The sequence below is a fragment of the Actinia tenebrosa genome, unplaced genomic scaffold, assembly GCF_029948245.1.
Source record: "Actinia tenebrosa isolate PJP-AT-01 unplaced genomic scaffold, QUT_ActTen_1.0 PGA_scaffold5__44_contigs__length_20552954, whole genome shotgun sequence".
Lineage (NCBI taxonomy): Eukaryota > Metazoa > Cnidaria > Anthozoa > Actiniaria > Actiniidae > Actinia > Actinia tenebrosa.
In genome coordinates this window covers 7,825,407-7,848,101 of record NW_028292582.1, presented here as the reverse complement: position 1 = coordinate 7,848,101, position 22,695 = coordinate 7,825,407, and the positions used below count along the sequence as shown (strand labels likewise).

The window sequence follows — 22,695 nt, the reverse complement described above, 5'->3', positions numbered from 1 at the left end:
ACTTCATGACGTTTCCATTGTCATTTTCCTTTATACTCTTGGATACATGATGCATAGAAGCAAGTTACTTTTATGGGTTTAATTACTCAAACGTGTCCTGGCACTCTTATGCTTCTCTTGATTATATTAAAAATGATTCCAAATATTTATATTGCATTAAATTTGTACTTTCCATTTTTTTATCGTTATTAAAAAACACTTTATTTCAATTTTACATTTTCTTAGGGACCATTCATTTTTTTTACCAGGGAGGAGGTGGGGTCATTAAAGGTTCAAGGGGGATCCAGGGGGGGCACACAAAAAATCTGAGTCGCACAGCACTTAAGCAATAAACAGAATGGATAACAAGGAATTAAGGGGAAATCCCAGTGCTCCTTCCCCTTCCTGGTAAAAATGAATGGTGGTACTTTTGCTAGTTGAACTTGTTCTCAAACATGCATTCATCAATAATTGTTGCTGAAGAAGCCGACAGAAAAAAATTACAAGCATGATAATTCAAGATTGATAACTCATTATCTTTTCTCATTACAAGCCACAGGATATTGTGTATAAGAAATTTCTCTGATTGATTGAATATTACACCATTTACATGTATACTAGAAATGATACTCATCCATTTGTCTCAAAATTGCGAGGTTCATTTGTACAAGGACTGTGATGTTTGGTCTGCAAACTGCTAGTCTTCATCAGGCGATGCCATAGACTGGATGGTGTGTCTGTTTTATGCTGCTTGTTGGAATCAAAATGTTGTGGTACAGTACTTTCTACAAATAACTCAATAATTGTAACACAAATGGATTTTAAGCACATTTATAACATTTCCAACATGAATATTATTTTTCATTCTATAGAAATATCTACTCTAATATTTATGAGAAACAAACAAATAATACTCAAGGACAATGATTCGTGGTCTGTAATGAGAAAATGCTTAAATCTGTCTTAAGAAATCATGGATTTTTGTTTTATCTCAAAATACATTCCAATTTAAACATGATTTTTTATTTATGAACTTTCAATGACATCTACTAGTCATAATGACAGGAATGTTTTCATTTATATTTGCACAGTCAATTACTCCGGTCACTACATGGCCAAGCATTGGACTATCGTAGATTGACACATGATGGCTGGTAATAATTAATTACCATTCCAATATGATTTTTTATGTTTATGTTACAGGCTTACAGTTTTTGAGCAGCCATTAATCAAAAGATTTTTAAGCCTGAGTAGTTGTACAGAAGGTAGATAGCACTATTTAATGGATAAATGTCTTTATCCAGTGGATAAAGCAATACTGTTATCCAATAAATTCATCCACTGGATAAGATCTGTGGGATAGCGCTATCCACCCTTCAGTACAACCAGCCTAGTTGTACAAAGGTAGATACACTGTAGCACTTTTTAATGGATAAATCTTTATCCAGTATACAAAGCAATACTGTTATCCAATAAATTTATCCACTGGATAAGATCTGTGGGATAGCGCTATCCACCCTTCGTATAACCAGCCTTGTTGTACAAACGTAGATAGCACTATTTAATGGATAAATCTTTATCCAGTGAAAAAAGAAATACTGTTATCCAATAAATTTATCCACTGGATAAGATCTGTTAGATAGCGCTATCCACCCTTCGTACAACCAGGCCCTGGATGGTTTTCACTTATGACTGAACCAGTATTGGAGTCAAAAGTGAAACACTGAAAATGCTCAGCATCTAAAAACAGAAATGTGGTTGAAAGTGAATGGTTGAAAGTGTTCAAATGTTTCTTTGAAGGGCACTTAAATAATACTTACATGAAAGTTGACATCACATTGTATGGGCGGAAAAAATACATATAGTAAAACTAAGGTGTTGATTGGATGAGAGAAAATATTGAGTGCTGTCTCAGAATAGACCTCGGTCTGTTCCTTGGGTGTACTGTAATGTTTTCCCATTTCAGACCACATGTCATTCCCTTGAGAATAAGATTCTTAGTTTTGGTTTATCCATATTCATGTACCTTCTCATGCACAACTGTTGAACAATGAAATGATACTCAAGGGAATGACATGTGGTCTGAAATGGAAAAAACGTTATGCCCAATGGCAGAAGAGGTCTATGATTCTAGCATAACGTGTGCTTTTTAAAGTTGGCGGAAGTTGGAAGTTAGTGGGGTTTAATATATGACGAGTTTTTCAAAATTGGTAAGCCTCGCACAGTGAGCTAAGGGTCACCCCTTAAAAAACTGTAACCCCCAAATAATCTTTTAAACTCATACAAAACTCCTCTTAAAGCCATTCCAAATTTGTTAGCGTCATGATCAGAGGGTCATTTGACATCTTTACTCAAACCTCCAGTAAAGACCATTCTAAATAAGACAATACAACTAGTAAAAACCAGTCTTGCCGCAGAACTATCTTGCTCCTGCTGGTAATTCAGCTTTCCCTATAACAGGTAAAGGATGCGCCTCTGTGTTGAGGACCCATTTATCAAGAGGTAACAAAGTATCCTCCGAGAATATAAGATATAGGTATTTCAAAGTCTCTGCTAGGAAAAAACTTTGTTGTACATCATCATGTGATGCTGGACTGGTTGTGACATCTCTTATACCACTATATCCACCATCCACACGGCAATGTTTCTCTAAATTCTGTAGAAAAATGAAGGAAAATATCATTAGTAACTTTGTCACTGACATAATTAATAATTATGTAATAAGTATAGCAGCAATGTATTGTACAATTCTTCGTGGCAAACAAGAATTGTGGCAAACAAGAATAACATTTCATTTCAAATGTGGCATCCTACAGAGAACAACCTTGGGACCCTTTAGTATATTCTTACCTGCACAGCTTCCCAGGCCCAGTCTTGGTACTTTTTATCTTTAGTGAATCTCCACATGTAAAACCATCCTTCAATCACTTCTGGTCGCAGAATATAATATTTCTCATTCTGACGCAGTGCAACAGCCTCGTAGTTGCCTTCAAATCGGAATGATTCTGGTCCTATGCTAGTCGCTGTGGTAATAGTATCAAATGAGCATCAGATTATTAAATCAATAGTAAGGATGGTGATAATGATGGTGATGATGGTGATACATGATGATGGTGATGATGATACATGATGATGGTGATACATGACGATGATGATACGTGATGGTGGTGATGATGATGACGATGATGGTGATACATGATGATGATGGTGATACATAATGATGATGATACATGATGATGATGGTGATACATGATGATGGTGATGATACATGATAATGATGCTGATGGTGATGATGAGTGAAGTGATAAACATGATGCCGGTGATGGTCATGATGATGATGGCATAGTATGATGGTATGGGTTGATGATGGTGATAATGATGGTACTGATGATGGTGATGGTGACGATAAAAATGGTAAAATAATCAAGCACATACAGAATATAATACTGTACTAATTATTTTGATGTCCTTAGTGATAAGTTGTCCTTAGGATTAGGTTAACTCTGAAACAACTCACAGATGACTGTAGTCTGATAAGACCACAGGATTCCAGGGGGAGGGGGAGGGGGAGATGTTAATAATTACCAGTTCTTTTGTATGACTCGTGACAAGTGTTGGCAAGACCAGCTCCAAGGTTAAGAAAATGCTTCTCATCTTTGGATCCTTTGGCTCCCAAAGCAAACATCCCAGCTGTAAAACAAGCCTGAGGTAAACAAACAGTAGATTTAGACACAATAACTTTATGCATATTCACTGCACTTGACAAACGGGAGGAAAACAATTTTGTATCAGAACAAATTTCTCCCACTCAACCACTGCCCCTTTATGATCCCTCTTATAATACTAAATGCCCAATTAAATAGCATAGTAGCTTTTTATGTACCATTACGTGACAGCAACCATGTTAGATAGCAGGAACAATACAATAATTTTACATGAGAAAGAATTCAATTCCCAAGAGCAAAGGGATCTTATCGTTCTGCCTTGTCCAACCCCAGGCAGCCCAAGCTGTATTATGGGCGTGGGCACATGATGGTGCAAAGCCTCTATGCCCATTTTATACCTGCACAAATTTCCCCACCCCACTACCCAAGGGTAAAACATGGCATTAATATTTACCAAGTGATCCATCTTGTGTTCTAGTCTGCCATATTTGTACTCTGCTACATAAGTAAGATTAGACTTTGATCGTTGCACCAAGGTCCTTTCAATTGCCTATCAAAACAAACATATTAGTAAGATTCTATAGAATCCATGGGCTTCCTGTGGACAACAGGACTGACAGGTAAAGTAGGTCTGAGGAGAGACCAATAGAGGTACCAGTCTCCCTCTAGCACACTCAGCACAGGAACCCACAAAGTACTGTTTTTTCTGAATACAAGTACTGTGATTTTAGTGTCTCTTTATTGCTTTGTATATACTTATTTCAATAACGTTAGTCACCAAAAACCTAGAAAGCTGAGATCACTGAGAATCATGGGAATTATTTTATATTCAACAAGTAAAGCTTTTGACACAAACTGCAGCAGTTGAGGATGCTTAGAGGAGGTGAACTTGTACTAGTAGAAGATCTCATGTCCATCAACAGTAATCAAGAGGTTGAAACATGTAAAATGTATCTACCCATAATCCTTGTCGGTCTCAGCTTTGTAGCTTTTCATGGTGACTAACTTTATTGAAATAAGTGTAGATACTCACTTCTACAGCTTTGTCATACATGTTTCTTGCTTTGATGTCCGTCTGTCCAGACATGAACCAGGACTTGAGAAGGTATTCATAGAAACTGTCGCCAAGTGCACCGAGGGAAACATGCTCTGCAATAATATCATACATTGAATCATTTAAAACAACTGAGAATGATTAAGAAGTAAGAAAATTCAATGCCAAATAACTCTTTTTTAGCTTGAGCATAATATTTTCCCATTTCAGACCATGTGTTATTTCCTTGGGAACAAAATTTTCTTTTTTAGTTCAATTTATAGTACTTAATTTAATGTACTTTTTCGAGTATTACTTGTGAACAAAGAAATACTACTCAAGGGAATGATATTCTTGGTAAAAACTATGAGGTGTACTGTTATGGTATATTGGAGATATAACATACGTGATCCCCATACTCCACTGCGAGGGTTCAGATAGTTGGGATATAGACCATTGGGTTTTTGTATTTGATCCACGACTTCTCGTATTCTGTGAACCTTGAATAAAAGCAAACAAATAATCTCATATATTTTACAATATCTTTTAATATACTCCTCTTCCCCCCCCCCCCCCCCATATAACCAGGATTTTACAGTATTGTGTAATTCCAGAAAATATCCATACCTCCACTACAGAGGGAATTTGTAAAAGAAACCTCTACCCTAGGAACTTTCTTCCATACAAACTCTGTAATTTTGTTCTTTCTCTGAAACCCCCTCCCTCTGGGGGGGGGGGGGGGTACTCCGCCAGAATTCGGGTAGGGGTGTTCTGCTGGGTTCTGAAAGGGGTACCCTGTTTATGATAGACATAATTTATTGCACTGAGTTCCTGTTTCAATATTGTCATGTCTTTTCACTATCATTTTTTTTACGACCATAATAACCAGTTTCGGTCAATACAAAAGTAGAAACCCTGAATATGACAGGAAACTCAGGATGAACTTGGAACTTGAGTGAAATTGCATACCCTGTTTATGATAAGAAGCTCAGAAAATCATACCCTGTTCAGCGGATCATCCCTGTATAGTTTGTATATGGGAGTACCCCCTGGGCCCCTCCCCTACAGAATTTTTGAAATATATACCAGTCAGTTCATTCAGGTTGTGGCGTTTTTGTAACTAATTATTTTGCTAACCTTTTTGGCATAAATAGGGTTTCCAGTGATCTTAGAAAGATAGACAAACTCCAAGTGAAGGGTACCAAATTCTGCCAGAATTGAACATCCTCCAGACGCCCAGCCCCAGTTATGGCCACTTCCACTGCAGACAAACACAAAATACAATTGACTATTATCATTAACAACTGCATTTGGGTCCTTACAAGGTACAAAAAAGTCTAGTTATTAGTACTTATTATTGCTAAATTCAATTTTGATCTGGATAGCCTGTCTGACTTAGACAGCACAGAGATTGTTTCAGGGTTCGATCTATGAGTTAACCATGCCCTGACTTAGATCAGCACAGGGGTTGTTCCATTTGATCTGTGAGTTAGCCATGCCTGACTTAGATCAGCCCAGAGGTTGTTTCAGGGTTCAATCTGTGAGTTAGCCATGCCCTGACTTAGATCAGCCCAGAGGTTGTTTCAGGGTTTGATATGATTGATTCTTGCTACGGTGTACAGAATCAAATATAATAATAATACCTAACAAAGTTCACCATGGCCCAAGGGACTCCTGTTGGCGTATTGAATGCTGGAAGAAGCTTGTCCCCAAGTTCTTTGGCTTTGACTTTGAAAATCTAGTAACAACAATAGATAATATATCAAATAAAGAAGTTTGTGTTTCTTCAGCAATTTTTTGGATTCAACTGATTCTAATGTCTGGTTTACCTCTTCCCCAGATAATGCATAAGCACTGAGCAGTCCTCCTAGAAATCTGATAGTGATTTCAAAAACAGAGACATCTGATGCCTGGAGAAGGAATATAGATATAATATAAACATTAATGTTACTATTACCAACCACCATCACCATCCAGCATCACCATCATCATCTCTACTATCATCATCATCATCACCCATCAGTATTACCCCCATAACCACCACCATCATCATCACAAACCAGCACCACCATCACCACCACGAACCAGCACCACCATTATCATCTCTACCACCATCATCTCTACCACCACCATCATCAACCAGCACCACCACTATCATCATCACCACCTATCATCAATACCACCATAATCACCAAATACCAACACCATCACCACCACCATCATATCACCAAATACCAACACCATCATCACCACCTTCACCATCACTACCATCACTATCACCACCATCACCCATCAGTATCACCACCATCATCACAGTGACCAACATCATTATCATCACAATCATCACCCATCAATATCACCATTATCATCACCATCAACCATTAGTATACCACCATCATCACCTGTGACCAACATCATTATCATCACAATCATCACCCATCAATATCACCATTATCATCACCACTGCCAACCATTATAAAGTGTCCTAATCATCATCTTTATCATGCATCATCTTGATTGTGCATCACCACCATCATCACTGCCATCATCACCATCACCACACTAACTATATAGAAATTTACTCTTCAAAATAATTCACCTGGTTAAAATTCAGACTCAGAGCAATCCATTTCTTGCCTCTTTCAAACTCTTCCTTCATGTCCATAAGATAAAGTGTTGATAAGGCATCAACAACAGTAGCACCCATGGAACCTGTACCAAAGATTGATGCTGAATGACCTGTTTTACTGATTGGTCTGAGCTCATTGCTACCCCAGGCATAGGTGACATAGCCATTCCAAGCATGCTTCATCATCTACACATGTAAGTAAATAAAAAACAATTATTTATCATGATTTGATAATGAATATTTAGTATTATGTTTAGTATAAATAGAACCTTTTAGCTTGGGTGTAATGTGTAAAGACTATTCTCTTGAGAATAAGATTATTTGTTTGAGTTATATCCAATATTTAAGAGTCTTCTCATGAAAACTGTTCAGCAAAGAAATAATACTCTAGGGAATGACAGGTGGTCTGAGATTAGAAAAGCATAACACACAGGAGGAGATTTTGAGAGTTAGCCTAACTTCATCAATGTGATGGCCATCTTGCCAGGGGGCATTAAACAAAACAAAGATGACAAAAAATATTTAATCTAAGATCAAGTTTCGTTTATGGGTAAAGGGGTAAAGGTGGTTCTATGCAGTTGTCTTTAACTATAACTTGGACACACATTTTTTTAAAATTAGCATAAATAAATGCAAACACAAAAACAAACATACAAAATGAAAAAACTGAAATTCATTAAATATGAATGTAAGTAATTCATTCAAGTCTAAGTCGACTAAATATTTCTTATTTATAATCTAAAAAACAATGTCCATCTATTATTAACATGGAAAAATGATTTCTAACAATCAAAGAGCATTCAAAACCCTAAGCAATTAAATTCTAAGCCTCCATCGGCCTGTGCCTTACCCTAAATACGTCAGAAAAAACTATTAATTCAAATATTCAAAATATCTTACAGTTCACATACTTTTTAAACAAGTTATGAAGTTCTCAATTAACTCTTAAATACTTCAATTATTATTTGCAAAAAGAAAAAGAAAGCGAAAGCTTAACATCACTTGAGTAAATTATCTAGTTTACTCAGACTCTAGTCATAATTAAAAGTCGATTTCTTCTACAACAAGAAATAGTTAATGTATGTAGATATATAAATATATTTTGTAATATTTTATTGAAAAAAATGTAAAATAAAGTTGGAGTTCAATCCAGTTAATATCGAGTATAGCAAATTAAAGACAGTGTTTCTATAAATGTAAATATTGCAATACGTGTTGAAAATTGTTTGGATAATACGTACAGAGTAAATTAATAACACAAACAGCTGAAATGATTATATTTTAGCGGTTTTGAATGAGCTATATTAAGAGAAAAAGTATTGTTTCGTAAAAGAATTGTTCTAAGTCATTCATATCATCATAGAAAAGGAGTCAGTAATTTTTGTAAAAGAAAAAATTAAAAATTTGATATTTTCAGTGTAAAGGTCAAGAACGTAATTGCTTGACGATCAAAGCTGGCTTATTAACAGGTTATCTTCAATAACCAAACTTAGACAAGAATAAATTCATGCAACGATAAAATTATAGTCAAAATTTCCTAAAAAATCAGAAAATTCAGCTGGTAGACTGGAGGACCTTCCTTCCTTCGGGAGGTACTTATACTTTATTGAAATCATTAGTAATTAGAGTTATAGATATTTAGAGAGATGGTATTCCTAACAGACTCATTATTAGTACTTGAGAGACTCTAGAGGGATATTAACTTGCCTTTTTCACGAAGTTTCTTCTGTGTTTCGTGATGGGATCTGCAGGTTCACCTCCATCAACACCAAAAGCACTAGTATTTGAATTCTTCTTTAAACTTATTATCTTCTCGAGTTCTGCTTTCTTCTTATCCTCTTCTTCCTTCTTCTTCTTCCGTATAAATTCTTCTTTGTCCCTCTGTATCTTTTCCATCAGTTCTTTATGATTATCAGGTAGACTTGGAGGGCTAGTTTTCTTTAATAATGTTGGTGGTTTTGAATTCTGTTGTGTATTATCAAAATCTGTTCGCACCAAATGAAAGAAAAGACAAAAAACCGCAGGTAAGAAAATAATGCAAAAGTCACTAAAACCACGTAAAATTAACACTTTATCATCTAAGATCACTATCCAAGCCTTAGTTATTAATACTTTTTCTTACCTTTTATTTTTACGATAGGAGTTCGAGGCGGTTTTAAGGGGAAAATTTCTCCACCAGCACCAACAAACCTTTTATAAGCGTCATCTAAATACGTCCGATCTTTTAAATCAGGTACATAAAAAAACGCTCCAAAGCATAGTAAAAGAAAAGCTACAAATATTAACATTAAAACATATTTTTCTCTTAGTCTAAGGCCCGATCTATAGACAGGAGTTGCTTGGTATCTGGTATGAGTTGGCAGGATCGCCATCTTGGATTTGATATACTCATGGGGAGTACCGCTGGTATTAAAGACAGGCAGGTTATTATTCAAGGTAAGGAGGGGTGGGGTGGGGGAGTCTGCGGGAAGCGGGATTTCGTGTTTTTGAGGTGCCGGGAATCGGGAATCGCGAAGGTTTCCAGCGGGATACGGTACTACATTTCTTAAGATTGCGACCTGCGACCGTATTGACATAATTTGCAACTTTTAAAGTATCTTTTTTATTTAGGGTCATATGATAAAATGCTTATTGGCTGAGTTAGGTCGGGCCGTACGGGAAAATATTTGGCTCGAGGTGAAGCGTACGGACCGAGCCTGGAGGGGATTACTCCCCTATATTCGCTATACGGGTACGTGCCGCCAAACAGGGTATGTTTTTCAGCGATTTTGGTCTGGAAGAGGGTATATAAAATCGCGCTCGCTCTGGGACAGGGTCAGTATAAATCACACTCTCTCCTCTCTGGAACAGGGTATCTATTTTCGCACTACCGGAAAAGGTTATGGTTTTCAGCGATCTTTTTCTGGAACAGGGTATTTATTTCAGCGATTTTACTCTGGAACAGGGTCAGGGTTCAGAGGGCTCAGCGGCACATCCCTACCCTAAACGGGCAAGAGTACCCCCCGCGAGCGGCCCTGCTCGCTCAAAGCCGTACGGCTTCCCGAAGGTTTTTATAAGACCGCGCGCACGGGAAGGTACGGGTCATATGATAAAGTTTTTTAATAACTTTATCTAGGAATGTTCGTTCTTTCGAAAGCAACGCATGGGCGTGTTGTGATTTGACTCATTGGGATCCCTGTGGTTTTATTTCCAAGAAATTTTACTTTGAGGGCAAGCGTCAAGCAAGCGAAATGCAAGGTACGTCGAACAAGCCTTCTTCTTTATTTTTTATACTAAAATATGCTTTAAATACAGGTATAAAAATGGACTAGGTTTGATTCTATTTAAACTCGTTGGTCTTGGCTCGAAAACGAAAGCCCAAGTGTCGTTGAAGCGCATTGAAGCAAACAAGAGTCGGGCAACAACATCGTAATGTAAACACAGGGACAAAACACGTCTTTGTTTTAAAATACTGGCTTAAACGGCATGAAATGTTTACCAAACGAGGTATTAATGACTCGGATTAGCTTTTTTAAGAGTTGAAATCTAATTTTCAAGCAATTTCAAGGAAGACGTACATTTTGTGAGTACTGCTTTTATGTATTTTGAGATATCTCATTGACTTCCGCCTTTCCATGCTTTTAATGATGTTTTTTATTCCAAAAAAATCCTACACCTTTGTTTGAGTACAAAACTTGAATGGTTTCAGGACATAGCTGGAGGACATACATAGATTTCCAATTCTCATAAAATTGAAATTCTTTCGTTTTGTCATATGCATAGTGGCCTAGTCGTTGTGGTGCAATGTTTTCCCATTAGAGAATAAGATCTAGATTCTTTGTTTGAGTTGCATCCGTATTAATGCATCCTCTCAAGCGCAAATATGCGAAAACAAAGAAATGATACTCAAGGGAATGACACGTGATCTGAAATGGGAAACAATGCCGACGACGACGTCGAATAAGGTCTATCGTAATTGGCTGTTGTAATGTACGTTTCAGGTCATACGAAGATAGCACTTACGGACAAAGACCGTAGAGCGCACTAACAGTGGTAATATTCAAGTCACTGTCGATATTTAGATTCATTTGATGTGTATATGCATATTATACCACGAGCATGCATGGAATTACATTAGCAGTAACAACGTTCAATCAAAAGAGGCTCTGTGCTGTGGAAAACGAAGAAATACCAAGCCTTACAATGGGTTCACGGAAAAGTAGAGATAACGTTTTGCAAGGTTCTCAGTCAGAATGGAGCAGATCAGTACAAATATTGTGCGAGCGACGGATGTCAAACCACGAAGAGGATTTGCCTGTGTCGCAAAACGAACGGCGGATGTCACGCAATGAAGGGGATTTTCCTGTGTCCCATGACAAAAGACTTATATCAAGCTACGAATGGAATCCCCATTGGTCCCGTGACGAAAGACCGATGTCATTTCAAGAAAGAGGTTCCCATGGATCCCGTGACGAAAGAACGATGTCACGCAACGAAAGGAATTCCCATGGATCCCGTGACGAAAGAGCGATGTCACGCCACAAAAGGGATTCCCATTGGTCTAGTGACGAAAGACCGATGTCATTTCAAGAAAGAGGTTCCCATGGATCCCGTGACGAAAGAATGATGTCACGCAACGAAAGGAATTCCCATGGATCCCGTGACGAAAGAGCGATGTCACGCCACGAAAGGAATTCCCATGGGTCACGTGACGAAAGAGCAATGTCACGCCACGAAAGGGATTCTTATGGGTCCCGTGACGAAAGAGCGATGTCACGCAACGAAAGGGATTCCCATGGGTCCCGTGAAGAGCGAGTGATGTCACGTAACGAAAGGGATTCCCATGGGTCCCGTGACGAAAGAGCAATGCCACGTAACGAAAGGGATTCCCATGGGTTCCTTGACGAAAGAGCGATGTCAAGCCATGAAAGGGATTCCCATGGGTCCCGTGAAGAACGAGCGATGTCACGTAACGAAAGGGATTCCCATGGGTCTCGTGACGAAAGAACGATGCCACGCCACGAAAGAGATTCCCATGGGTTCCTTGACGAAAGAGCGATGTCAAGCCACGAAAGGGATTCCCATGGGTCCCGTGACGAAAGAGCGATGTCAAGCCACGAAAGGGATTCCCATGAGTTCCTTGACGAAAGAGCGATGTCAAGCCACGAAAGGGATTCCCATGGGTCCCATGACGAAAGAGCGATGTCACGCCACGAAAGGGATTCCCATGGGTCCCGTGACGAAAGAGCGATGTCACGCCACGAAAGGGATTCCCATGAGTTCCTTGACGAAAGAGCGATGTCAAGCCACGAAAGGGATTCCCATGGGTTCCTTGACGAAAGAGCGATGTCACGCCACGAAAGGGATTCCCATGGGTCCCGTGACGAAAGAGCGATGTCACGCCACGAAAGGGATTCCCATGGGTCCCGTGACGAAAGAGCGATGTCACGCCACGAAAGGGATTCCCATGGGTCCCGTGACGAAAGAGCGATGTCAAGCCATGAAATGGATTCCCATGGGTCCCGTGACGAAAGATTTTCAAGAGATGGGTCCGAAACATTTGTAAGTGTTGCGCAAAGTGAAGCGAGTAAGGGTCTGATAGGTTCAAAGAAAAGGAGACGAGAGTGTGCATCTTCCTGTTTTCCACATGGCATCCAATCTTTACCTGTTGTTACTCAGGAGTTAATCAAAAGGGGGCGAGTAGAATCACGTGCTACGGCGACGGAGTCACAGGAGAATATATCTGTACGGGCTGTTTGCTCCAAGCCTACACATCTGCACTCACCACCAGGGACAAGCGGTCTTTCCTTGTCAACCAAAAGAACTGATGCTCCCCAAAGAAAACGAAAAAGGAGCAATAAGTTAGAAAACGAAAGCATCCCAGAAAAGAAAGAAAAGCGGGACTTCAACCCAATCGGTTACAAAGCACTTGAAAATATTTGCTCTAAAATGGATGAAAATGAAGTCATGTTACAATTAGTTAAAGCTGAACAAAGATATGTTGCGCTACTGAATTCACAAGAAGGAATCCGTGAGGATCTTTTCAAGCTTGTTATCGATAGTTTAATGGCCGTCATCAACTCCACCAACCGCTACACATCTGCTAACGCAATTCTTCAAGCAACGCACAAGCAGCTTCTTGGAACTCATTTCCCTGAGTTTATTATGAATTTGCCTCAATTGAATTGCAGTAATGAAGATGAGCTTGCTGAAGTCATTCGTAAGATTATTAGTATATTTGAGGCGCTCTTGCAACGATTTGACAAGGCTGTGTTTTATCTTGTTCAAATGTTGGTAGATAAACTCAGTGATAAGATCCATCCGCTCGACCATGGAGAAGTTGGTGACGGTATTCTCCACCGTATTGCCTCACTGAAGGCTATCAAGAATCCATTCCACACGAAACATGGCAATGATGATAGTATGAATCCACCAGATGACTTTCGTAAAATAAGCGTCGTCCCAAATGAGGAAGACTTCAAGGAGGTCAGCCCTTTCCTGCGCGCGAATGTCATCAAGAGTACTTACAAAGACACCGAGCATTATCTTGATGTACAATTCCGGCTTCTAAGAGAAGATTTCATCATGCCCTTAAGAGAAAGAATCCAAGAATTAAGAAGAAAAGGCAGTAGCTATCATGGAACAAAAGAAGATGAAGACAACACGACGCCACGACAGAACACCTTTCTCTACAAAGAGCTGAAGATAATCAATCCTGTGTGCCATCGCAGGGGAGGAGTGTACAGAGTTCAAATCAACAAACAAAATGGAAGATTAAAGCACGTAAACTGGAGGACGTTCGTGATTAAGAGACTAAAGTATGGCGCACTGGTTTGTCTTTCTGCTGATGGATTTAATACTTTACTATTTGCCACTGTAGAGAATCGGGACTTCTGTGATTTGGAGTGCGGCCTTTTGGAGCTACGCTTTGAAAATTGTGAGACACAGTCGATGCAGAATGCCATTGAAAACAAATGGGTGTTTCAAATGATAGAAAGTGAGGCATATTTTGAAGCATACAGACATAATCTGAGCGCTTTGCAAACAATGAATGAGGAAAAGCTGCCCTTTAAAGAATGCATTGTGCACTGCAAGAATGCAGATGCTCCGCCCAGCTACATCATTGATGATCAACAAGAAAATATGAACGAAGACTGGAATAATCAGAGATATCAGAGTTCAGATGATGGCTATATAATGGACTCACACGAACAGTCCTACTCTGATACTGAAGAAGGCAGTGTTTCATCGAACGACAACCTTAAGTACATGGACATGACTTGTATTGCTGACTCAGAGTACCTACAAGAAAACGACCTGGATGTATCACGTGTTCCGGTTCATAATATCCACCAATGGCCGTGCAAGGAAGCATTAGGACTTGATGAATCCCAGTACCGCGCATGTCAACAAGCACTAAATCATCGCTTTGCGCTCATTCAGGGTCCACCTGGTACCGGTAAGACCTACGTAGGGCTGAAGATTGCCCATGCTTTACTTGATAACCGAGATTTGTGGAGTGGAGAGGACAGGTCTCCTATTCTGATGGTGTCCTACACCAATCACGCCCTGGACCAGTTCCTGATGGGACTGAACAACAAACAAGGTTAGTTGCGTCGTTACACTTTATTCCTCTCCTCTCCTCTCCTCTCCTCTCCTCTCCTCTCTTCTCCTATAATTTTACTAAAAAACTAAACTAAAAACTGCCTGAAAAATAAAGTCAGCGTTCAATACACCATCCCATGTGGCAACAGTGCTGCCAAATCTATAATCATTAACCTTTATTTATTGTTCCAAGGTGTCGTTCGAGTTGGCGGACGCTCGAAGGAAGAGAAACTCCACGAATGTAACATAAAGGAACTTAGAACAAAAAGACGTAACGAAAAGCATGGAGATGATAATCAACAAGAGAGAGGACGCATTTGGAGGGAGAGAAAGGAGATAGAAGAGACCTACCTACCTAAAGAAGCAAGCTGTACCATCGCAGACGGTTATAAGGGAGTTTTATCTATCAGTACACTGAAGGGTTTCATGAAAGAACGCCACATACGGTGTTTTACAAGTTGCTCACAGGAGAATAGGTCAGAAGATGCGCAATTGTTGCAGTGGCTGCGCGTTGAACAGAAACAACCTCAAGACGGCGATAAACACCAAGTGTTTCAGTCTGAGGACTTCAGAAAGATCATCTCCGCTGGACGAGAGTTTGAGGTCGAAGGTGATGATGATGATCTTCCCGATGAAACAGAAGGACCAGCTGTCGTATGCCATGTAAATGATGCCAGAAACCCAGAACAACTTTACAATAACCTTCAAAGTCAAGAAACTATGTCTGACGCACAGGAAGAGTCAATTCAAGATCTATTTAGGCTGCCAAGTGGTAGAAGGTGGGACCTTTATCGGTTATGGAGATTAGAATTGGAAAGATATCTACAAAAGAGAATTACTGACAGCCAAGAAGTGGGCTACGAAACGCTTCTGATGAGACTATCAGAGATCAATGCCGATGAAGATTTCTATATCCTTAGACAAGCTAAGATCATTGCTATGACAACGACATGCGCAGCAAGGTATCGGGACATTCTCCAACGAATTAAACCAAAGATTGTCATTGTGGAAGAAGCCGCTGAGGTGCTGGAGGCTCACATCTTGACGTCACTTCCGTTGGATTGCGAGCACGTGATTCTTATAGGAGATCACCAACAACTGAGGCCAAGCTGCACGGTGTACGAGCTGGCCAAGAAGTACAACTTGAATATTTCTATGTTTGAACGGTTGGCCAAACTACAGATGCCTTGTGTAAGATTAACAGTAAGTTGACTATTTCATATATTACAGTGACTCAATTTCCCGGGGGGGGGGGGGGGGGGATACCAGAAAATGCTGATTTTCAAAAATTCGCATTGAACTCCCAAAAGATACCAAATCGCGAATTTTTACTCCTAGAGATACGACGAGCATCCCCTGTACTTTTTTCCAAAAAATAATTTGCGGATACAAAAATTTCCGGATACGTGTGGACGGGGCCTTAGTCTAATATCTATTTCACGGGTTTAGTGACTTCACCCTTGTATTTCACGGGACACCAAGTTAGTACGTTGACCCCCAGATATGATCTAACATATTTGTTTCAACTTTTCTTTGATCCATGTATCTTTACCTTTAAACACCATCAAAACAGAGCACTGATGAAGAGGGGGGTTAAAGTGCGCTCTATTGGTTTCTATGCGCCACTTTATGAATGTTATAGTTTGAAAAGTTTCTTAAGATGTGAACAGAATAAGAGCCACATTCTCTTGATCCATGTTCAGTGTTTCATATCTAGACTAACGTAGAGTGTTCCCTGTCAGGTACAGCATCGCATGAGACCAGAGATAGCGTCCCTGGTGAGACACATCTACAAGGACCTTACAAACCACCAAATAGTTCATGATTATGAGGACGTCCTTGGCTTCCAACACAACTTGTTCTTTATTGACCACAGGTAACGTATTTTTTTCATTCCCATTGTTTCATAGTCGTATTATCTAGTCCTATGTCTTTGTACTGTGAAATAAACACTCTGGGAGTTTTAGCACTCGAGAAACAAGAGAAGCACTCAGGTACGCCTTGTGTTTCTAAGCTTGCTTCTCTCGTGCTTTATACAGCTCCCAGATTGTTCATATTGAAGAAATAGAAAACGCTCGCGCGTGCTGTGTGCTGTCATAAAGCACGCGGGGGTTGGCAGAACACGAGAGAAGTGTTAGGAGAAGCACGACGCGTAGCGGAGTGCTTCTGGACACTTCTCGAGTGTTCTGCCAATCCCCAAGTGGTTTATGACTGCACACAGCACAGCAAGCAAGTTTTTTATTTCTTTTATAAAATACAAATTACAATAATAGATAGGAATGACGCAACGGAAAGTGCGCGCGCGTGCAATGTGCTCTCATAAAGCACGCGCTCCAACCCAATCAGAACGCGACATTCATAACAGTTATTTTATAACACAGTATAGAGACATGCGCGCGCGTTTTATATTCCTTAATTTGAAACGTTACAAGCAGTTCTCACAATATAGACAAACGAGGTACATTTTGTTTTAGCCTAAATATGAAATAAGCCGTTAGAGTGGTTCTAGAATGTTTTCACTAATAACGTTACGGCTAATTCTCAAAATAGGGGTCCCACATGGAAGAGAGCGTCCATGCGTACAAAGTCATCAGTGAAACAAGTGTCATATTGGGCATACTGGTCATTGCAAGGGGTTACTCATTTACGGTCTAGAGGCCGACTAACCTCTCCCTTAGGCTTCGGTCGAGCTTCCTGATCAGTCTGTAAATCTTTGGATAGCGGTGTCGGGGTCGAAATCTCCGGCGTAGCCGTAAATGCTTCGCGCTGCCATACGACGGTTCAGCACTCGATGTCTGGAAGTATAGTAATTTTTTATACAATGACTAAAAACATTCAGTAGCAAACTAACTTGTAAATAGATCAATTTAGAAAATCGAAAGGGCCAGGAAATCGAAGTTATTTGCCGCATTAAAATCAGAAATGTGCCACATGAATTGATAACCACTTTAACTGAGTGACTCTTTGTTTAACAGGCATTCAGAGAGTGACAGTAAAGATTCCTTCAGCCATTTCAATAAACACGAGGCTCGATTTCTAGTAAGGCTTTGTCGTTATGTCATACAACAAGGCTATAAACCAAGTCAAATAACCATCCTCACACCCTATCTTGGGCAGATGCTCATGATCAGAGATGACATGACTGAAGGCCTTACAGAGGTAAGCGTAGGTAAAATTAGCTTATGCTATCGATGCATATTATGCTTGTAGCAAAAACTGAACACATAGTGACAAATATTTTAAGCAATTATGCGCACGTGTTTGTGGTATTTGGTTGGTTTCGCTGTCATAAATCCTCGGCTTTCTGATTATTTTGGGGCAAATCCAAAAGGATGGCTAATCTAATTTGTATTTCATAAAACTTGTTTCGGCATTGCTGTATTCAATAATAAAGTACTTGGGTATTGCCAGAACACTCAAGAAATGTTTTTAACTACGCCACTGCACTACGCTACATGCTGTGCTTCTACTAACACTTCTCTTCTGTTCTGACAATTCTCGGGTGCATTATGACTGCACCCAGCACAAGTGCGCGTTTTCTATTTCTTTAAACGACCAGATTCACTGGCTGAATGATTTGTGTTACCTTTTTCCACGTCTCATAAATTTAGATACGCCTGTCGACCATTGACAACTACCAGGGAGAAGAGAATGACATTATCCTGTTATCCTTGGTGCGTAGCAACGACACTGGTCACGTGGGATTCGTCAATGACATCAACAGAGCATGCGTAGCTTTGTCACGTGCTCGTATGGGTCTGTACGTCATTGGGAACTTTGATCTGCTGTCAGGGAAGAGTGGAATTTGGAAGAAGGTTGTTGGTGATGTAAGGAAAAATGGCAGACTTGGAAAAGAACTTCCTCTGCGATGTCAAAGACATACGACGAAGGTAAAAAAACTGTGTATCAGGGCCAGATAACTGATCAGCTAACCAATCAGAATAACTGAAAACGGTTGGTGGAGTTACTGTTGCATGGTGCATAGTGCTTACCATGTCCGCAGGAAAAAATATATATATGCAGGAAAAATGTGCAGATAAAAATGGGAAAATTAAATAAAGCGTTCTCACTCACGTGATAAGGCCGCCATATTGGTGTACCAAAAGATAGAAACTTTCTCCACAGTTTTGGCATAAAAATAGAGTTCAATTCCCAGAGGTTAGAATATGTATTGTTTTGGTAGAACAACATGGCCGCTGTGACGTCAGCAATTCGAACTTGGTATACAACATTCAACATACAACATGTAACATTTAATATGTAGCAAAACCGTTACCAACCTTTTTTGAAATAGCTGTATATGTCAGACGTCAATGATCTAATAATTCCTGCCTTTGGTTCGTATTTTTTTTTACTAAACAACGTATTTCCATGGCTTTGTTTTCCAGGTTGCGGTGAAAGATCCCGAGGATTTCCAGGAAAAGGTACCATATGGAGGATGTAGACTACGCTGTGCGTATCGACTTGACTGTGGACATGCCTGTACGCTTCTATGCCATCCCTACGATCAAGAACACAAGGAATTCAGGTGCTCGAATAGTCTAGTTACTAATATTTATAATAGACGTGATGTTTTCCCATTTCAGACCACGTGTCATTCCCTTGATAATAAAAAATCTTGAGTTGTATCCATAATCTTGTTTGAGTTGTATATTCATGTGTCTTCTCATGCGCAACCGTTAAACAAAGAGATGATACTCTAGGGAATGACAAACATTACGCCCGAGTCGAGGAGATCTGTTACGTTGTATAATAAATTGTACGTAGTCTCAAATCAACTCTAACCAATTCAAACTGGTTAGAGCTGTGCTCCTCTCTAAATAAAATGGATTTAGTTATTTTGATGTTATCATTAGGTGCAACAAACCTTGTAGCAAGATAATACATGGCTGCAGAAAGGGTCACATATGTCGCAATATTTGTGGGCAAGATTGTGAGCCAAAATGTCTTTATCGCGTTGAGATGACTCTTCCGTGTAACCATGTCAAGAAGAATGCCCGATGCAGTGACAATCCCAACCATGTGAAGTGTGATGAAAGATGCCCGAAATTACTCAAATGTGGTCATCGATGCCAAGCACGGTGTGGCGAACCATGCACGTCATCATGTAAGGAGCTTGTGAAGCGAAGCGACTGGCCTTGTGGACATGAAGTTACAATAGCTTGTTCAGCTAGTCCTCTTGACTGTCGCGGTCCTTGTGGCGGCGATCCTAGCTGTGGTCATGAGTGCTCAGGGAGTTGTGGTGAGTGTCTGCAAGGAAGAGTCCATCGACGATGCAAGAAAACATGTGGGAGAGTGCTTGTCTGTGGCCATGAGTGTCGCGCCAACTGCACCATCACTTGTCCGCCATGCACGAACAAGTGTGAAACCAAGTGCAAACACAGTGAATGCAGAAAGAAATGCGGTGAGCCTTGCGTTCCTTGTACTCATCAGTGCGAATGGATGTGTAAGCACTTGAAGTGTAGCATGAAGTGTGGGGAAATCTGCGATAGGCCACGCTGCGACGAGCCGTGTCGTAAACTACTACAGTGTAAACATAGATGCCGTGGTCTGTGTAACGAACCTTGTATCTGCGTGGAGTGCGAAAAGGAAGAAATAAAAATCTTCTTCGGAACTGAGAACTTTGATGATGAAACTGTGCGCTTTATTCAACTGAGGGGATGCAAACACATCTTTGAAGTGCACGCGCTTGATAAGTGGATGGATATGGGAAATGATGATCAACAAGAGAAAAACTCCATACAGCCGAAGGTATATATATATACATCTCTAAATCACGACTACAAATAATTAAGCCTTGAAAAATTTCGTATGCATAAACTTTTACTGGAATTACCGCAAATCTACTAGCATACCAAACAAGAATAACCCTGTGGCAACCTTCAGATGATCTTAGTCAGGGCATGGCTAACTCACAGATTGAACCCTGAAACAACCTCTGGGCTGATCTAAGTCAGGGCCCAGCTAACTCACAGATAGAACCCTGAAACAACCTCTGGGCTGATCTAAGTCAGGTCATGGCTAACTCACAGATAGAACCCTGAAATAATCTCTGTGCTGATCTACGTCAGGGCATGGCTAACATTTGTAATATCTTTCTATTCTAATATTATCTATTATCCAGAGCGGCCCCGTATAAAAATAACTCTTCTACTTTTATTTCAGGTTTGTCCACGTTGCAAAACACCAATACAAACCATGATGCGCTATAATAATGTAATCAAGAAACAGCTAAAAGACATCGAGAGAGTTAAAGAAAAACTATTTAAACCATTAAGCGAAGAACGAAGATATAAAGTGCACCACAAATTAACCCAGCATCTCCTTGATGCTAGCAGCAACAGCAGCAGCAGCAGCAGTTCTGCAAGGCGAAAACGAAGCCATGATAAGGTACTCTTGAAAAGGATTGATCAAGCAAGGAACGTCTTTGAAATCATTAACATTGAAAACCAGGTGGAACTGCTAACGCGGTGCCACAACCTCATTAAGAAAGCAACAGAAACCAAAGCCAAAATTGCCGATAAAACAAGCTCAGAAATGAAGGATGTGAATTTGAGTATCTTGATTTTAAATTACCTCCAAGAACGCATCGTTGGTTCAGTTGAGCGGGAGATCACAGACATCGAGCTTGAACTGAAACGACAAAAGGTTGTCATTGAAGTGTGCAGTCTTCGAACTGAAACAAAGAATCGTGACATCTGTCTAAAGACTGAACACAGAATTCTCTTGTATGACGTCAGGTACACGCCGTCACAACCCACTATTAGGAAAGAGATGCCAGAGCTAGATTACTACTTAAGAAAACTAGAAGAAATCCGCTCTATATATCCTATCGATCCGCCAACACGCGAAGAGAAAGACCAAATAATCAGAGCCATGGGGCTGTCCAAAGGTCATTGGTATAAGTGTCGTCAGGGACATGTCTATGCTATTGGTGAATGTGGCGGTGCCATGGAAACAGGATCGTGCCCGGAGTGTCACGATGTTATAGGAGGAGCCTCTCACAGGCTTGCAGAAGGGAATGAAGTAGCTACCGAAATGGATGGTGCTCAGTATTCTGCTTGGTCTGAGCAAGCTAACATGGGAAACTATGATCTACAAGAATAATATCACATCCCTGTACTTAACTGTTTATTTTGTAGAAGGGAATGAAGTGGCTACTGAAATGGATGGTGCTCGACATTCTGCTTGGTCTGAGCTGGCTAACATGGGAAACTATGATCTACAAGCATAATACCACATCCTTGTAGCTCACTTTTTTATTTACAGGAGGAAATAAAGTGGCTCCAGAGATGGATGGTGCTCGATATTCTGCCTTATCTGTGCACTGAGGATAACATGCAAAACCATAATGAACTGCAAAAACTATACCATAACCTTGTAGCAAAAGTTTCATCTCATGATAGGCTTAAAGAAAGGACCACGAGAATCTTTTCAAACACATGTAGCTACTTGCTCAAGGACATCAAGGATATTGTCAATCTTTTGGGAATCGTTCTTGTATCTAACAAAATCGATTTTTAGGATAGCAAAGGATTTCAAAAAAATCGAACGTTACTTGCAAATACAGCTAGTTTTATTTAAATTTTACAAATGTACATTCGTACGTACAAAGATTGTTTAAATAATGAGTGCATTCGGGGTTTTTTTCTTTTTCTTTGTATATAAATATATTTTTTGCAGTCTAAAATATGCTTGTGAAAATTAGCCTGATAAATTTAGATAAAGAATAAAGTCTGAAATCCAAATTTCAAGCTAAATTTGGTTCAATTTTGGTGTAAGAACTACGCGCAAGTAGACCGTTA

The 22,695-nt window shown here is 39.9% G+C and overlaps 2 protein-coding genes and 1 long non-coding RNA gene across 4 annotated transcripts; 1 reads left to right on the top strand and 2 right to left on the bottom strand.

Annotated features, from left to right (window-relative positions):
• Positions 1-64: 64 nt before the first annotated feature.
• LOC116291327 (mannosyl-oligosaccharide 1,2-alpha-mannosidase IA) lies at positions 65-9,684 on the bottom strand. The gene is made up of 12 exons (XM_031698500.2): positions 9,429-9,684; positions 9,014-9,291; positions 7,277-7,492; positions 6,507-6,587; positions 6,321-6,415; positions 5,815-5,938; positions 5,084-5,177; positions 4,678-4,793; positions 4,099-4,194; positions 3,565-3,682; positions 2,830-3,002; positions 65-2,635 (listed from the first exon to the last, which is right to left on the bottom strand). The coding sequence occupies exons 1-12, from the start codon at positions 9,676-9,678 to the stop codon at positions 2,399-2,401; spliced, it is 1,878 nt and encodes a 625-aa protein (XP_031554360.2). The 5' UTR covers positions 9,679-9,684; the 3' UTR covers positions 65-2,398.
• On the top strand, positions 9,432-22,650 carry LOC116291325 (NFX1-type zinc finger-containing protein 1). 2 transcript variants are annotated; one of them, XM_089037713.1, is made up of 12 exons: positions 9,432-9,539; positions 9,616-9,742; positions 9,917-10,037; positions 10,422-10,543; positions 11,287-14,891; positions 15,084-16,093; positions 16,633-16,766; positions 17,866-18,049; positions 18,502-18,780; positions 19,279-19,418; positions 19,747-20,641; positions 21,056-22,650. In XM_089037713.1, exons 5-12 carry the CDS (start codon positions 11,405-11,407, stop codon positions 21,995-21,997), a joined length of 7,071 nt encoding a protein of 2,356 aa, XP_088893839.1. In that variant the 5' UTR covers positions 9,432-9,539; positions 9,616-9,742; positions 9,917-10,037; positions 10,422-10,543; positions 11,287-11,404; the 3' UTR covers positions 21,998-22,650. The 2 variants fall into 2 exon arrangements, with proteins under 2 accessions (XP_088893839.1, XP_088893840.1); XM_089037714.1 differs by having other exon boundaries at positions 9,450-9,539; positions 10,501-10,543.
• On the bottom strand, positions 17,277-19,308 carry LOC116291336 (uncharacterized). The gene is made up of 3 exons (XR_004196575.2): positions 19,171-19,308; positions 18,477-18,753; positions 17,277-17,685 (listed from the first exon to the last, which is right to left on the bottom strand). It is a non-coding gene; the product is annotated as an uncharacterized LOC116291336 (long non-coding RNA).
• Positions 22,651-22,695: the final 45 nt, after the last annotated feature.

Excerpts from the sequence above, each read along its gene's own strand:
- LOC116291327 (XM_031698500.2), bottom strand. The coding sequence starts at position 9,678 with ATGGCGATCCTGCCAACTCATACCAGATACCAAGCAACTCCTGTCTAT. Across the intron at positions 5,939-6,320 it reads GCCATGGTGAACTTTGTTAG|TGGAAGTGGCCATAACTGGG; the intron begins GTATTATTATTA and ends GTTTGTCTGCAG. Across the intron at positions 4,195-4,677 it reads TGTATGACAAAGCTGTAGAA|GCAATTGAAAGGACCTTGGT; the intron begins GTGAGTATCTAC and ends TTGTTTTGATAG.
- LOC116291325 (XM_089037713.1), top strand. The coding sequence starts at position 11,405 with ATGCATGGAATTACATTAGCAGTAACAACGTTCAATCAAAAGAGGCTC. Across the intron at positions 18,050-18,501 it reads TGACTGAAGGCCTTACAGAG|ATACGCCTGTCGACCATTGA; the intron begins GTAAGCGTAGGT and ends TCATAAATTTAG. Across the intron at positions 20,642-21,055 it reads AAAACTCCATACAGCCGAAG|GTTTGTCCACGTTGCAAAAC; the intron begins GTATATATATAT and ends CTTTTATTTCAG.